This window comes from Argopecten irradians, chromosome 5, assembly GCF_041381155.1.
Source record: "Argopecten irradians isolate NY chromosome 5, Ai_NY, whole genome shotgun sequence".
Taxonomy (NCBI): domain Eukaryota; kingdom Metazoa; phylum Mollusca; class Bivalvia; order Pectinida; family Pectinidae; genus Argopecten; species Argopecten irradians.
In genome coordinates this window covers 17,113,571-17,132,391 of record NC_091138.1, presented here as the reverse complement: position 1 = coordinate 17,132,391, position 18,821 = coordinate 17,113,571, and the positions used below count along the sequence as shown (strand labels likewise).

At 33.0% G+C, this 18,821-nt stretch overlaps 1 protein-coding gene across 1 annotated transcript; it reads left to right on the top strand.

Annotated features, from left to right (window-relative positions):
* Positions 1-210: 210 nt before the first annotated feature.
* On the top strand, positions 211-17,611 carry LOC138323042 (ras-related C3 botulinum toxin substrate 1). Its single transcript, XM_069267368.1, has 5 exons — positions 211-384; positions 1,704-1,775; positions 13,169-13,286; positions 13,785-13,847; positions 14,376-17,611. Exons 1-5 carry the CDS (start codon positions 350-352, stop codon positions 14,664-14,666), a joined length of 579 nt encoding a protein of 192 aa, XP_069123469.1. The 5' UTR covers positions 211-349; the 3' UTR covers positions 14,667-17,611.
* The last annotated feature ends 1,210 nt before the right edge of the window (positions 17,612-18,821 follow it).

The following is an 18,821-nucleotide window of genomic DNA, read 5'->3' as shown; positions in this document are numbered from 1 at the left end:
CATGGCATTCATTAATATAACATGTTCAGAAATAGACATTCCAAAAATAACTTGATTAAATGCCTTTAAATAGTAACACATCAACGGATCTTTGAAACGTTTGTGTTAAGGTGTTTAAAAGGCAAGCGTCCAAAAGATGCGCGCACCGGCGTCATCTGCATAAATTACAACTCGGCAATGTCCGTGAACAACCGGAAATACTAAAAATAGTTCACGTTTAATCGTTCCTATATAAGAGGCGACAGCCATATTTTCTATAGGTATTAAACTGGGAGAGGTCGGCCCATTATAAGGCCGTGATATTTGACATCTCTACTGGACGGTGATTAGCCATTGTTTACAACAGAATATGCAGGCCATCAAATGTGTTGTAGTTGGAGACGGGTGAGTAAAAAACAGAATATATTCACACTACAAACGAACCAACTTTTTCTCTTCCGTCTGTCATGAGCTAAAAAATGCACTGGCCTCAAAACGCTTCGGACTCTGAAAAATCAAGTAGTTATGAGTTATTATGCCTTGTTTGATATTGATATATTTTCAGCTTGTCTAAGTAATAAATGTAGTTTGACATGGCTACGATGGACTAAGATAAAAGGGACCAATTAGTGTGAGTTTGATGAGTTTGTTGTTAGTGTGAACTTTGCCAAGTTTATGGACAATAGTCACTCTTAGTAATCACTTCCTGTAATGTGTGGGTCGGGGCTGGATTCGGTCTAACGACATCAAGCAGCCCATCTTTGTCTTAGTGATGACCAATAATACAAATTCACAATTAGGAAAGGAAGTCATTTGTTTATAAGCTGTGGAAAATAATGGGGTCAGATTATAGATGACTAAGCCAAAGCCCTCCCCAGACACATGGTGTACAACCTCATTACTCATGTATTTGACATATATACAATGTATTTTGTTTACACAAACTCTGACTTCCAGGCCTGGTCAGTATTGTTGTAAAAAACATATCTTCGTGGTCGTATAAACTGTAAAGATTGGTATTCCCTTGAACATGTGTTGCTATGATGATATTGAAGTAAATCATGTTCATTTATCCACAGCACTACAGACTGATAGCCTTGTTACAAATGAAGATGTTCAATTATATTTCATTTTGAGTATGTTCCTTATACAGGACATGTTTTTTCATCTTTACTTTATATCAATTGACCAGATCTATACCAAATAACTAAATCTATTAATTAACTATTAACATACTCAGTGTACATTATTATTGCCACAATTTCTATCATAGAACAATATGAATGATATTTTTTCTGAGAAGGACCACATTTATCTTATGGAATACTCAGGACAAACCCTGTATGTATAACATTAGACATCAAATTAAGTTCAGAAGTGACCCTGTATTCCCAGGATACAAATCATATAAACCATGATACAAACTTGGAACGTATTGAATATACAATTTGAGTAGCAAAGTCGAAACCTATATATATTTGTTTACTAATTCCCTGAACACACTAGCTGCAATATTGTAGCTCTGAAGACTTTTCGACGGATAGTATTGTCAGCTGAAAGGTATAGTAGGCTGAGTACTTATATATTCATTCTATGAACACACATGTATAGAGCTTTGCACACTTTCGCACACTTTAGAATAAACATTTATTAATGGTCTTATATAAATTGTTTATATAGACATGTAATGATTATCTCTAAACATGTGATTCATTATTTTGCAGAGCTGTTGGTAAAACATGTCTCCTGATCAGTTACACAACAAATGCTTTCCCAGGAGAGTATATCCCCACAGTGTAAGTATTCTGTCTATATTACTGACATATAATAATTTCCATATCTATGATCATCGATATGTGCAGGTTATCATCATTCAATATTCATTTATACAAAAAGACTAGAGCTGTCACGGGTACTAAATTTTGTCTCCAGGTACCCGAATTTTAGTACCCAACCCGTACCCGGGTACTCGAAACAGATCTACTGCTTTTGTAACAAATTAGGTTCGTTATGTTTGCTGTTCGATGAAATCCTATGTGGTTCGTTATGTTTGCTGTTCGATGAAATCCTATGTGAGTTCAGTAAAGATAGCTTCAGTCGTTAATTGTCTACTTCATTTCTATTGGACATTCATAATTGCTAATGAGCTGCGTTATGTTTGCTGTTTGGGAAGATCGGTTGATCGACGGAGATTCGATGAAATCCTATTTGAGTTCAGTAAAGATAGCTTCAGTCGTTAATTGTCAACTTCATTTCTATTGGACATTCATAATTGCTAATGAGCTGCCGTAAAGTGTCAGTCTAACCAGTGTGTTTGTAGCATATACCAGTCCGAGAGGAAATGTTTTTGCACATGGGTGCAATACAACCGGAAACATTCGGACGGTCTCTAGTGTTATCCGATATGACTATAGTGTGACTTATTTAAGTGCACATGTCCGTCAAGTAGATTGTTCTCGCATCAAAAGACGGTCATGAGAATTAAAAATTGGAACAATGTTGCATTTGAAAATGTTGTGAAAAGATACAAGGTGTAATCCTTGGTAAGTGAAAACTAAACGAATGAGTTTGATTTTGTAATACTTTAATAATATAAGTTCCAGACTTGTTTACGTACATCCAGACGAATTATCCTATTTTGACAGGTACCTGGGTACACATTTGTGACCCGGTTACATCCCCAACCCGACCCATACTCGTAACAGCCCTAAAAAAGACAGAAAAAGTTAATTACATCTCAGGTTTTGGATGATATGAAAGAGCTTGAGGTGGCCAAGTTAGTAAGACGAGGGCATCCAGATCTAGAAGACCCTTAACTTTAAGCAGATGGCATCATGCAGGAGTCAAATCACAATTTCTCAGAAATCTGAAAAGTCAGCACTTTTTAGACATGTGCTTCAAACTCAAGAGTCAAATCTGACTTTTGTGATGAAAAATATAGTCTGGGGAGTCTACTGAAGGCATTTCAACACCTTTAGCCTTCCACAAATGAATAGCAAATTACAGTTATGGACTTGTATCGATCTATATAGACTGACTGAATGTTGGTGTTTTTCTTCTGGTACCAATACTTATTACTATTGCCTTCCTTGACTTTTAACCTGGTTTGTCCTTATATTTAATTAGATAACACAGGGATGTTTAACAAAAACAATGACTTTATTATTTATAATGCCTCTGTATTTTTCTCAGTCGTATGTTTGAGGAATTGCTTTCCCCATCAATTAAAATACTCATCATTAAATGAACTAAATATTCCCAAATCCATATCAGCAATACATTTAACTATGTACCTGTTCTGACATAAGTCAACATGAAAATGAAAATTCAAAAGTGACTTACATAAGCTATACATTTGTATATATGAAAGGACTCGACTGTTTAAAAATGGTTTGAGTTTGGCAATTTTGTATGCATTCAAAGAAAACAATTTTATACAGACAACATGGATCAGATTATACTCTGAGACAGGAGAATTCTTGCACACTTTACAAGGTTTGCTTGGACTGAATCTACTTCACATAGGATAGGAAAAGACACACACATGTTACAATGCAGCTCATCTCAAACATAACATGGACATCAATATTAATATAAACATTTCATAAAACATTGCAAATGATTATAAAAACACCACTTTTGATCATTATGTTTCTTCTATGGGGTATCAATGATGATTTGTAGCATGAAAAAAATCACTAAATATATATTTAGAAATACTATATTAAAGTTACTGAAACAATCAAGCTATTCAGCAGACACTATCTAAGAGATCCAAGTATATATCTTAACCTTCAAAAGGTAAGAGGTTTTAAGACATACAAGTATGTACACCCAGCAAGCACCAACTTTTGCGCCTTGGTTGAGATATCTTTGTCCATTCAACAAACCCAGATAGATTCTAATAATTGCACATGTGAATGCAGTTTCTTTTGCAAACTTTATAGTGTTACATAACTCACATTACTGAAGCATACTGCCATACCTATATACAGAGCAGTACACTTCAGCAGTCTGCTCAGCCTTTATCTGCAGCAGCAACTCCTCATTTTATAGATTCTGGTATATGTCTCAGCCAGGGGACATAACCCTGATCTAAAGCCGTCAAGATATACAGTAGTTCTAATCTTTGGCCTAACATGGGGCAGAACTCACAATCAAGGAATATATAAGTTACTTTTTGTGTTTTAGGAAGAATAAGAAAATATAATGTCCTAGATTGAACTACCTTTTGCCATCATGTCTTGGGAGAAGCAGGACAGTTGTATGTCCTCTCTGAAGGGCATTAAAAACAAGAGATAAAACATTCACCTGTATGTCAAAAATAATAATAAATGACAGTAAATAATTAACATTTCAGAATGTTTCAACTACTCATATTCATCTGGCCCCGATTTCTCGAAACAAACTTAAGTAAAAAATGAACTTATGTTAAAATTATTAACATAGATTACATCATAGAAATAACTTAAGTTTTGACTTAAGTTGTTAATTTTGTTTCGAGAAATCGGGGCCTGATGATAGTAATAAAGATTACCATAGGTATGTATACAGAAAAATGTAATCATGAGTAAAAAGAATGTTTTTAATTGCTATATATGCTGTAAGTAGGTGATAAATACCTGGTACATGCATAATATGTGTCACTAAAAGAAAATAAGGATGTTGGAGTGTTTGATGAATCAAGTCTGTTTTAAAAAAAGTTAACCAGGAATATAATTAAAAATGCAAGTGATATAAGATTCAAAAATAGCAGATACAAGAACAGGTAATATTTAAGTACCATATTCCAGGAACACTGATCATGGGTATATGTAGCGAGTTGTTTGTGGAGAAGAAAAATTCCTTATAGTTACAGTTTTGATACATTTTTTTCAGCTTTAATAAACATAGGTGTTTATATATCATTACGTACATATGTTACACAATCAGACATGTTACTTTCAGTTTCATAAATTAATCTATGAAATGTTTTGAAGGCATTTCGGATTGCCAGATAATTGATTTATGATATCATTGTTTATATATATAAGTATATGCCCTATCTGACATTACATCAACAGACTCCAGAGTATTTGCCAGCTATTTTTAGAAAGTGCCCCTCTAGCAGATATCATCATCAATTTTCACATATCACTGAATTGGGGGGGGGGGGAAATCATTGGTCTTGAGAAAATGATGACAGTCATTGTAAAATACAGATAATAGAAAGTTTAATAATATTTTAACAAATAATGATAGAAACATTTTCTTTCTTTTGAGCAAAGTTCAGTTTCCATGCAGTAATTATACATTTATAATCTTTCAGTTTGAACTGAATTCATTTTACATTTAATGCCCATTGGATAATATGAATTAATGTCTGAATCATAAGATTATTCTGAAAGTATTGTAAACCAGGGAACATGCATACCAACTGTCATACCGACCCGTATGTATGTGTACCTTGTCCTTTAATTCCCACACACACCCATGTAATGCCTTTATGAATGGAGATGTTATCCTAATCTTATGTTATTTATAATGATTAAGTCAGTATATGAAGTATACATATTGTATGAAACTTTTTCATTCACTGCACCTTGACAGGTGTATCAAGAGACCTTCAACATGTTTGTGTATTGCCAAAATGCCACAATGGTATTATGTACATTGCTTAAAATTTTACCTTATTAACAATTGAAAATTTTTTGAAATATTTGTTATAAGATGGGTTATTTTTCTGTTATAGTCTATTTCATAGATAATTTATTGTACAATTAATAATTATGATGGTTATTGACATTATTTCACAATTTATTGATTTTTTTGATGAGTAAACATATTGAACTCATTCACCCCTGAGGTAATGGACTGGACAATGTCTGGTTATAGTTAGTCAGTTGGTCATTGATTTAACAGGACAATGTCTGGTTATCGTTAGTCAGTTAGTCATTGATTTAACAGGACAATGTCTGGTTATCGTTAGTCAGTTTGTCATTGATTTAACAGGACAATGTCTGGTTATCGTTAGTCAGTTAGTCATTGATTTAACAGGACAATGTCTGGTTATCGTTAGTCAGTTAGTCAGTGATTTAACAGGACAATGTCTGGTTATAGTTAGTCAGTTAGTCATTGATTTAACAGGACAATGTCTGGTTATCGTTAGTCAGTTAGTCATTGATTTAACAGGACAATGTCTGGTTATCGTTAGTCAGTTAGTCATTGATTTAACAGGACAATGTCTGGTTATCGTTAGTCAGTTAGTCAGTGATTTAACAGGACAATGTCTGGTTATAGTTAGTCAGTTAGTCATTGATTTAACAGGACAATGTCTGGTTATAGTTAGTCAGTTGGTCATTGATTTAACAGGACAATGTCTGGTTATCGTTAGTCAGTTAGTCATTGATTTAACAGGACAATGTCTGGTTATCGTTAGTCAGTTAGTCAGTGATTTAACAGGACAATGTCTGGTTATCGTTAGTCAGTTAGTCAGTGATTTAACAGGACAATGTCTGGTTATAGTTAGTCAGTTAGTCATTGATTTAACAGGACAATGTCTGGTTATAGTTAGTCAGTTGGTCATTGATTTAACAGAAGTAATGGACTGGACAATGTCTGGTTATAGTTAGTCAGTTGGTCATTGATTTAACAGAAGTAATGGACTGGACAATGTCTGGTTATAGTTAGTCAGTTGGTCATTGATTTAACAGAAGTAATGGACTGGACAATGTCTGGTTATAGTTAGTCAGTTAGTCATTGATTTAACAGGACAATGTCTGGTTATAGTTAGTCAGTTAGTCATTGATTTAACAGGACAATGTCTGGTTATAGTTAGTCAGTTAGTCATTGATTTAACAGGACAATGTCTAGTTATAGTTAGTCAGTTAGTCATTGATTTAACTGGACAATGTCTAGTTATAGTTAGTCATTCATTTAACAGGACAATGTCTAGTTATAGTTAGTCAGTTAGTCATTGATTTAAGAGGACAATGTCTAGTTATAGTTAGTCATTCATTTAACAGGACAATGTCTAGTTATAGTTAGTCAGTTAGTCATTGATTTAACAGAAGTAATGAATAGAACAATGTCTAGTTATAGTTAGTCAGTTAGTCATTGATTTAACAGGACAATGTCTAGTTTAGTTAGTCAGTTTGTCATTGATTTAATAGAAGTAATGGACTGGACAATGTCTAGTTATATTTAGTCAGTTAGTCATTGATGTAATAGGACAATGTCTAGTTATAGTTAGTCAGTTAGTCATTGATTTAACAGAAGTAATGGACTGGACAATGTCTAGTTATAGTTAGTCAGTTAGTCATTGATTTAACAGAAGTAATGGACTGGACAATGTCTAGTTATAGTTAGTCAGTTAGTTATTGATTTAACAGGACAATGTCTAGTTTAGTTAGTCAGTTAGTCATTGATTTAACAGAAGTAATGGACTGGACAATGTCTAGCTATAGTTAGTCAGTTAGTCATTGATTTAACAGAAGTTATGGACTGGACAATGTCTAGTTATAGTTAGTCAGTTAGTCATTGATTTAACAGGACAATGTCTAGTTATAGTTAGTCAGTTAGTCATTGATTTAACAGAAGTAATGAATAGAACAATGTCTAGTTATAGTTAGTCAGTTAGTCATTGATTTAACAGGACAATGTCTAGTTTAGTTAGTCAGTTTGTCATTGATTTAATAGAAGTAATGGACTGGACAATGTCTAGTTATAGTTAGTCGGTTAGTCATTGATTTAACAGGACAATGTCTGGTTATCGTTAGTCGGTTAGTCATTGATTTAACAGGACAATGTCTAGTTATAGTTAGTCAGTTAGTCATTGATTAAACAGAAGTAATGGACTGGACAATGTCTAGTTATAGTTAGTCGGTTAGTCATTGATTTAACAGGACAATGTCTGGTTATAGTTAGTCAGTTAGTCATTGATTTAACAGGACAATGTCTGGTTATCGTTAGTCAGTTAGTCATTGATTTAACAGGACAATGTCTGGTTATCGTTAGTCAGTTAGTCAGTGATTTAACAGGACAATGTCTGGTTATAGTTAGTCAGTTAGTCATTGATTTAACAGGACAATGTCTGGTTATAGTTAGTCAGTTGGTCATTGATTTAACAGAAGTAATGGACTGGACAATGTCTGGTTATAGTTAGTCAGTTAGTCATTGATTTAACAGGACAATGTCTGGTTATAGTTAGTCAGTTAGTCATTGATTTAACAGGACAATGTCTGGTTATAGTTAGTCAGTTAGTCATTGATTTAACAGGACAATGTCTAGTTATAGTTAGTCAGTTAGTCATTGATTTAACTGGACAATGTCTAGTTATAGTTAGTCATTCATTTAACAGGACAATGTCTAGTTATAGTTAGTCAGTTAGTCATTGATTTAAGAGGACAATGTCTAGTTATAGTTAGTCATTCATTTAACAGGACAATGTCTAGTTATAGTTAGTCAGTTAGTCATTGATTTAACAGAAGTAATGAATAGAACAATGTCTAGTTATAGTTAGTCAGTTAGTCATTGATTTAACAGGACAATGTCTAGTTTAGTTAGTCAGTTTGTCATTGATTTAATAGAAGTAATGGACTGGACAATGTCTAGTTATATTTAGTCAGTTAGTCATTGATGTAATAGGACAATGTCTAGTTATAGTTAGTCAGTTAGTCATTGATTTAACAGAAGTAATGGACTGGACAATGTCTAGTTATAGTTAGTCAGTTAGTCATTGATTTAACAGAAGTAATGGACTGGACAATGTCTAGTTATAGTTAGTCAGTTAGTTATTGATTTAACAGGACAATGTCTAGTTTAGTTAGTCAGTTAGTCATTGATTTAACAGAAGTAATGGACTGGACAATGTCTAGCTATAGTTAGTCAGTTAGTCATTGATTTAACAGAAGTTATGGACTGGACAATGTCTAGTTATAGTTAGTCAGTTAGTCATTGATTTAACAGGACAATGTCTAGTTATAGTTAGTCAGTTAGTCATTGATTTAACAGAAGTAATGAATAGAACAATGTCTAGTTATAGTTAGTCAGTTAGTCATTGATTTAACAGGACAATGTCTAGTTTAGTTAGTCAGTTTGTCATTGATTTAATAGAAGTAATGGACTGGACAATGTCTAGTTATATTTAGTCAGTTAGTCATTGATGTAATAGGACAATGTCTAGTTATAGTTCGTCAGTTAGTCATTGATTTAACAGGACAATGTCTAGTTATAGTTAGTCAATTAGTCCTTGATTTAACAGAAGTAATTGACTAGACAATGTCTAGTTATAGTTAGTCAGTTAGTCATAGATTTAATAGGACAATGTCTAGTTATAGTTAGTCAGTTAGTCATTGATTTAACAGAAGTAATGGACTGGACAATGTCTAGTTATAGTTAGTCAGTTAGTCATTGATTTAACAGAAGTAATGGACTGGACAATGTCTAGTTATAGTTAGTCAGTTAGTCATTGATTTAACAGAAGTAATGGACTGGACAATGTCTAGTTATAGTTAGTCAGTTAGTTATTGATTTAACAGGACAATGTCTAGTTTAGTTAGTCAGTTAGTCATTGATTTAACAGAAGTAATGGACTGGACAATGTCTAGCTATAGTTAGTCAGTTAGTCATTGATTTAACAGAAGTTATGGACTGGACAATGTCTAGTTATAGTTAGTCAGTTAGTCATTGATTTAACAGGACAATGTTTAGTTATAGTTAGTCAGTTAGTCATTGATTTAACAGAAGTAATGGACTGGACAATTTCTACTTATAGTTAGTCAGTTAGTCATTGATTTAACAGGACAATGTCTAGTTATAGTTAGTCATTGATTTAACAGAAATAATGGACTGGACAATGTCTAGTTATAGTTAGTCAGTTAGTCATTGATTTAACAGAAGTTATGGACAGGACAATGTCTACTTATAGTCAGTCAGTTAGTCATCGATTTAACAGAGGTGAATGACCTAATGCCATGTCATATATGTATACCTCAACTAATTGTTTAGAATTATTTATCAATTGAAATTTGTGATATGAAGATCTAGAGTACACTAAAAAAAAATCAATAAATTGGAATAATTCCCAACAAATCAAATGATACCAGATAATAGTATATAAATGTATATTTACTATTGTGAGATAACCTGTACACAATTCGTCTTTAGTCTATATAAGATCAATAGCATTAAATGTAAACAAATCTCTGTCTCTAATAAACATTAACCCTAACAGGAAAACAAATGATTTAATTTAATTTAGTTTTATTCTGTCATTGGTATTGCGGTATTCGATAGGTATAATGTGTATATACATATGATTCGCACATGTCCTAAACCATGTATATAAGTTCTACTTAAATGGACCTGAAATTAACTTCCTGTTTTTATCAGCTTGTGTCGCACATCCTAGCTGTAGTAGTGACCTCAGAGATACATACACCAACAGATTACCAGGATTGAGGAGGCCGTTTATAGGTCATCCTCAATTGATGTCATACATAGGTCATAATATATACTTCCATTCAACCTATCTACTACATTTAAAAAAAAGAATAATTGGTTTCACAAGTTGTGGATCTGTGACAGATCACTCAAAAAACAAAAAATGCTTTTTCCTTATATATTACAATGTGTTTGACCATCCTTTCATTATTTTTCCGAGTAACTGGCTTGTGTGGTTTTCTCGTTATATAATTATAACTCCTTCATTTTTGTCTTGGTTTACATTTTTAATTGATATCTTATTTATAATAGAAGTTATGATAGAGATTACATAGCAATAACATACATACTACAGTAAAACATGGTTATAACAAACCTCTTGGAACCAACAAAATTACCTTGTTATAATGCACAGTTTGTTAAACACATAGGAACATTGTCTGGGAATGAACTTGTAGTCATTAGTTTGTTGTAAGCGTTAATTATAAAGAATATATGTTATTCTATTAGGCTATTAGCAAGGTTTTCTTATCTAACTCTTTATACTATAGCTATAGTTTGTCTTTGGTATGGTGAAATAACAAAAAGGTTTATTATATATAGTCTGTGAAGAATATATACATGTTGGTAAATCTTCACCCACCAGGAAGTACCTATTTGTTATCTACATTGATTGTATATTATATACACAGGCCAATAAGGTTCATACATGCATGTGCAACTCAGTTATATAAATAGCATGTTGCAACAAAAATTAAAAATCTTATAACTATGTGCCTTATACACAGAACATATATTAACAACAAAACTTAGCCACAGGTAATCGCTAATAAAGCTTATTATTGGCTTTGAGTATTGAGAAAAAATAATGAGGAGGAGGGCACAGTTAAAAAATATATGTAATAAGCTCTGGAATGCTATAGCAGGCTGACAACTGTATCCTTATATGATTACTGTAACAACATATTTTGAAACAATGAACATTTTTCTCCCTTTAGTTTGGTTTAGTCTAGCTATATATAGGTATATATATAGAAGAACTAAGGTTGGATCATACTAAATGTTAAAAGGTAGAATCCCTGTTGGTGACTGTCTAGATCTCATGCCCTCGCAATAATAATTGCTAAAACCATTAACTATGTAGAAATTTTCTAGCAGAGTAATGATGGTGTAAATATGTATATGTACTTGTTTATTTTTTCAAGACAGTGTTTAGTACATATATTTCATGCATATGTTTGCACCCCAGGGTCAGGGCTAAAGATCAAAGGTCAAACTACATATACTGCTGTAGCATTGATTGATTTTTCAGATCTGTTTATGACTAAGCTGAAGTCTATATATGTAGGAAGGATGGCACACTTGTAGTATAAACTACATGTAGTCTATTTGTGTAGAATTAAGATATATACAGACAGCAATTTACGGTAACAGTTAGATGTAGGTATATTAATTAGCCCAATGCAATAATTTGTCAACATAAATGTACATTTATAATTTTATACATAGTCTTGCTTTATTCTAAGTAACGTATGGTTAAAATATCATCATGATCATCTTTTGAATATTGTTCTTACTAGTCAATTTAAAGTATTTCAAGATGTGAATTAAACTTGATTGCTTTAGTTTTGGTTTCAGACATGTACACTTGAGAAAAAAAAAATAAAAAGAAAAGAAGCCCATACTATAACAGAAATTTTACTTTTGAAATAGATTTACATTTGTGCCCTTATAACAAGCTTCCAATTAGTTTAATGATATGATGATTATGTTAGAAACAGCTGAGTCTTGTACCACTACTTAAACACAGCTGTATTGTGTTGAGTAGCCCTGATCAGTGATAGGCTAGCACATGCTTCACTCAATTATACACATCTGTTTAGGCACCTCAGTCTCAGGAGCACCACAGAATTAACATACACAATGAAATATGGCTTAAACTTGTTATTGACAGCCAAAAGGATGTAACACTGCTCTAGTTCACTAGAACCAATATAGTGACTTGTATCCCTTTCAAGTAAGACAGCTATATAGATCTAGATAGGCCTGTGGGATTCCACACTAATTCAATTTCAAGCCTTGAAGTGTACACATTTGTGTTAGTTTGTTAAAAATGAAAAAAGTGGTTATTTTGAAGGATTTTTTATGATCCTCAGAGTCTACAAAGTTTGAATAATGCAAATACAAATAAAGTAAACATAATTCATTCTTTAATTCTTTCAAAATATAAACATGTACAATATTGCAGAAAAGACCTTAACATGATGCTCTCTGCAGTAAGCACTACTGTTCATGCTAAGGAGACATACATTATAGCATTGAATATAAATTTAAGCATAGTTGTATGTAACCAGCACACCATATATTTAGGGTATATCAAATCAGAAAATAAGTCCTGGTTTCAATTGGAGTTGATTGTGCTTAATTATAAGGATACAATTCATTAGTCTGTTTTACATTCTAAACCTGCCAAAAGTCAGGAGCTGGGCCATTTAGTTAAGGACATGCCAGGTTAAATAAGTGAAGGAAAGCCAGAGTACCCATAGAAAAACAACTGACCTATTTGTCAATACATCCCTTGATTAGCTATGTGGGATGCAAACTCAAAAATCAATAGGGCTAGTGGCCTGGCCATGGTAATATATGTCAGAACACAACAAATAACCATTCCGCCACGGCAGTCCGAACATCTGATCTGCCTATGTAAAAAAAAAATCATTGTATAATTAATTTCCTTACTTATATCTGTTTATGATTGATTTTACAGGTTTGACAACTATTCTGCAAATGTTATGGTAGATGGTAAACCAATCAACTTGGGACTCTGGGATACAGCAGGACAAGAAGATTACGACAGATTACGACCACTGTCTTACCCTCAGACTGTAAGTCACCATTATATACCAGTTATCTAATCGTCAATATAGTTGTCTTACCCTCAGACTGTAAGTCACCAGTATATACCAGTTATCTTATCGTCAATATAAATAATCAAACTGTTTTTGTGAGGGATTAGTTCAATTACATAATGCATATAACACAAATAGCAGGGAAAACAAATGGTGGTTAATTATAATGTCTGATGAATTTTATTCACTGGTGTACATACATATACTGAATACACACTGAAACTTTAATTGTTCTGTAGAGTCAGTAAAAATGAGATATATTAATAATGTTAACTGAATAAAAAGTGAATAGTTTGATCAGGACCAACAAAATGCTTTGAATTAGACGTGGAGTTTTAACTTTGAGTTAGGTTAAATGTACATATAATAACAATTTTACTACAATTTAGATTCTATGATAATATTTGTATGTTTCCCTTGTATGTTTTTTCTGTGTCTTATTGATTAATCTTGTTGATTATCTTATCATTACAGGATGTCTTCCTCATCTGTTTCTCTCTAATTAGTCCGGCAAGTTTTGAAAATGTCAGAGCAAAGGTAAGTCTAGACTTGAGATGAAAGATGCTTTATGATCAGTGTAATAATACAATGCTTTGGAATCAATTAGAATGGTTCGAGGGCTGATTATAAAAATTGCCAACTGGAGAGGACTCAAGTATATATACATGTAACTTCAAACAAGAACATTTAAACTTCAAAAAATGTTGAGAAAGGTAATTACACTGTTAATGGTCTCTGCTGTTAACTTTACTTTATAAACCATTCTACAGGTATTTTGTACCTCGGACATCATACTTCAGTGAGATATCACTATAAAAAGGGCTAGAGTACCACTATTACAAAGAGACACTACATAACTTTATACTGCAGTCTCCAAAATCACACATGCAACACATTGCATGGGAGGCCGTCCTTGAATGACCTTAGCTACATACATGTTAACCAATCATTTATAAACTGAAATGTAATGAAATGCTTTCTGTTGTAACATTTCTGTCACAATTTACCCTATGGTAAAGTTTTGAATTGTGAAAGATTTTTCATTGAACTAATATCTCATTGTAGTGGTATCCTGAAGTGAGCCATCACTGTCCGAATACACCCATCATTCTAGTAGGAACAAAGCTTGATTTGAGGGAAGATAAGGAAACGATTGAGAAACTGAAGGAAAAGAAGTTGTCACCAATCACGTACCCTCAGGGCTTGGCCATGGCCAAGGAAATCAGCGCTGTCAAGTACCTCGAATGTTCAGCTCTAACTCAGAAAGGCCTCAAAACAGTGTTCGATGAGGCAATCCGAGCAGTCCTATGTCCAAAACCGAAGCCGAAAAACAAAAAGAAGTGTATACTCCTTTAATCACATAAACATTTATTTCAAAGAATTATAAGGGAGGGATATCAAAACATAGACTGATTATAAGGGGAAGAGTGACAGTTTTATACTGTGCTGTTGGATACAAAGTTCAATGAAGGAAACCAGAAGTGATGGTTACACTGATGAGCAAAATGCATAACAGCATGCATGAGTAACTGTTCCTGGGTAATCGTCTGGTAAAATCTGTATAAATCCTTTATCAGTTTTATATATAAGATATAATCACAAGTATGATATAATATGCAGCATTGTATGCAATGAAAGTTAACTTGCCTTGGTAGGAGATTACGGTGAGAACACACGCCAGCGGTGAGGGGAGCGTTGGCCTGGTGCAGGTTACCACCAGAGGAGAGATACATGTTGTGGATCTGCAATTGTTAAAGTGCCCTTGTGTCCTCGCTCAGCTTTCATATCTGTGTGCTGCTCTTTCTGTTAACATCATAACTATATTTGCTCATGGTATTCCTTTTGAAAATTTTTATGGGAGTTCTGCTTATACCAAAGCGCATGTGTGTATTCTCTGATGTGATTTTTTCCACCATAATTCATATAGCTGATTATGTTGTAGATGCATCTTGTGCTAGAATCATCTTTTTTCCTTCGATGTTCACACCTGATAACAAATTCAGAGGGTAAATTGTGAGTTGATATTGTACCATCAGCCATTTTTATTAGTAGACATTCACTCAAATGTGAAATGTATCAATTTTGATAAAAAGAATACTATAATTTGGACGATATCTTTATATAACTAAATTCTAGCTTTTTAGATGCATTGATATTGCTTTTTAAGAATATTGTACATCTGTGGCATTGTATCTGTCTTTAAACGTGGATAAATAAGTAGCATTACTTTTGTATTGCACTCTAAATTTCTCTATTAAGTGTTAGATCGATGCTTTGTCATCGTTTCTCTAGAGTTTCGTGGTTATCTCCCTTTACCACATTGTTTCTTGCACCCCTCAATGTGAAGTGATGTCTAAAGCCTGCTTAGCATCTAATGATTCAGCTTCATTGTTGCGAACACAAACACATGTGAAGGAAGGGATTTCACCATATATATTCATACTTATTTTGATTCCATTTAAATCATCTTACGGATGTTTTACATCTATAGATAGACTTGTTATGTTTCACTTTGTAAATAAAATTTTACTTTTTAAAATTTTCGTCCTATAAAATCTCTTGCATCTCTTACATTATATATATGAATTAAACTTTTTATTAGATTATTAAAGTACATGGCGTGTACCATTATATTTACATTGTGCATGTTAAATTGTGGTGAAGATGTTATAGATCGAGTGAACAGTATACATATACATATGAATGTGGTCAGAATAATCTTACGTATATATTTTCAAATAAATTGTCCGTACGTGTCTACGTGAAAGGTCAACAAAACTTGTATAATCACGAAAAAACTGATAATCACCAGCTGGCACACTGTTTAAACAAAGAATTATTTTGTTGTGGCCTATTTGAATTTTGTTTGAAATGCACTCTGCTTCCTCTATGGAAATGCCGTTATCTGTGGTATTCTAGATATGATTTCTACACCGAAGATTTGTTTGTTTATTTGTTTTGTTGTTCTATCAATGGAATTCCCTGTATAATGAAACACGACTGTAAACATTGTGAATTTTACAGACGTGTGTGTTGGACCCGTCGTTTCATGTGTACTGTTCAGCTTTTGTTTATGATTAAAGTGCTTGGTTTTATATATGCCACACGACATGTGTTTGTATAGTTTGTACTGATGTAATATAATACTGTATAGCTTTATAACACTATCTGTAAAAGCAAGCTAGGTATTGTTTTCTTTTTCATCATCCTGGCGATGAGTTTTCATTAGGATTCAGCTAACAGCATCTGAATTTTTTCCTGCTGATATTCCATTTCTGTCCTGTAGTGTTATTTTGTGAAAATAATTACATTTAATGTACTAAGCGTTTTTCTACACTTAACATATATTATAAGAGAATCAAACTTCAGGATTTGGATAAATCAGTAGAACTGGTAATAACAGAAATTCTAATCTCAATATCTTGCTAGGGGATATGGAGAGAAAAAACTAATGAATCACTGGTAATAGAATTATAACTGGGATATTTGTAATAATATACAGACAAGTTGTAACTAATTCTCGTCTATATTCTTTATCTAGTACATCAATGTAATATCTCATAGTATTTAAAGGCTCATTTCCGAGAGTTGATAACTCTGTACTATATCCGTAGTGGACTATTCCCCCAATGTTGAACAGATTACTGTACATGTATAGCAGTGTGGTTTAGCTGTATATTTTATTGGTGCTTGTCTATAAGGTACGGCCCGAGTTTCACGACCATTCCTCTCATGGAAATTCCTTAACTTAAAATCTACCATAGGAAACCATTATAGGAGTTAAAGAACAAATCTATAGTTTCCTAACTTCTGTGATGCTTACCTATGGACAATTTTGAAGTTAAGGAATTTCCCTTCAAGTTGAAGAATATTGGTGAAACCAGGCCATGAGCCTTTGATTTCTTTTAAGTGTTGCAGACATGACAAATCAAACGCCCAAAGATTAGAGACACTGCTGTCAATGTGATACAGTCATCCATTCATTATGTCTGAAGTAGCAGTGTGGCTGGTAAAAAATTAATTTTCAATCATATTTCAGTTCATACTTTATTTCATAAGACTAATTTTATAAATTTCGTAGCCAGATGACTGGTAGCTTTTGATTAATTTTCCTTGAATATCTTAACTATAATTATTGGCATGGTGTAGCTGGCAGACTTGTGTGGATTGCCTTGAGCTTCCATGTAATGTTCTGCCTGATTCCAGACCTATTGCTTTTAAACAATCGTTGGGGAGATTGTGTAGATAATATGTAACATACAAATGTTCAGCTCTTTATGTAATAAAATGATACTTGCTGATTTTATTGTTTAGTTTCTTGTTTCAGTAATTATTTGTTTCACTATTGATAAGTTGACACAAAATAAGACCTTTTTGATATATTGGTCTTTTAAACCTGGCTCCAAAACTGGGATTTCAACTGTCAATATATGTGTACATGTATATATCATGGGTATGTATTATTGATACTATAATACATACATATTTACTTTGGTTGGAAATTTGTGACAAGCCCCTGTGCTTCAACACCTGAATAGTCAAGGCTGTTTGAAATTTTGACAATAAAAGGTGTCACCTTTTTTTCATTAACCATATTACAACATGACAGGATATTAATTGCTTAAACAATCTTCCTGGCGATGTGATGTCTCAACATGACACTTTCATACAGTCTGGTAGATAAGTGTCGGACATGACACTTTCATACAGTCTGGTAGATAAGTGTCGGACATGACACTTTCATACAGTCTGGTAGGTAAGTGATATTGTACACGTTATCATAATTTCACCAGTCTGGATCCAGAGCTCCATAGCTGGAGTTCTACAATGATTAATGCTTGGGTCACAATGATCGGCCGATATCCGGGCATAGGGTGTTAAATCGGGAGTACACCGCTGGTTTTGACAATTTTCCCCGACATCGGACAATACCGGTAAAAAAATGTCACGCACATCATTTACAGTAACGTGCCAAATGTCTTTGTAATTTTTTTCTTTCCCTATATATTCTATGTATTTAGAAAATTTTCTTTGATTTTTCCTGATCTCATCTATTGGCGGATTTTACTCAATTTTGGCATACTTGTAGAGAATTATCTACACATTCAGCTCATAATATTTGTATAATTTTCCGATACTTTGTTTTCAAAATATGTATCTTTTTTGTGCACTACTTAGACTTATGACGTCATTTTCTTATTTGTTTTTATCAAAATGGCAACGAAAAAGTATTGTGTGGTAATGAAATACGGTTTTCTCAAAAAGTGCATAAAGGAAAATTATGTAAATATAAACTGAAAGAGTAGACAATTTTCTACAAGTATGCTTAATATGATTAAAATCTGTGCCTAGATTAGATCAGGAAAAATCTAAGAAAAAATGTAAAAATACATAAAATATATAGGGAAAAATAAAAATTACGAAGACTTTTGGCACAGGAATGTAGATATCGGACAATACTTAAAAAAAATATGTGTGAAGGATATATGACCGGTTATGGAAATCTACGGG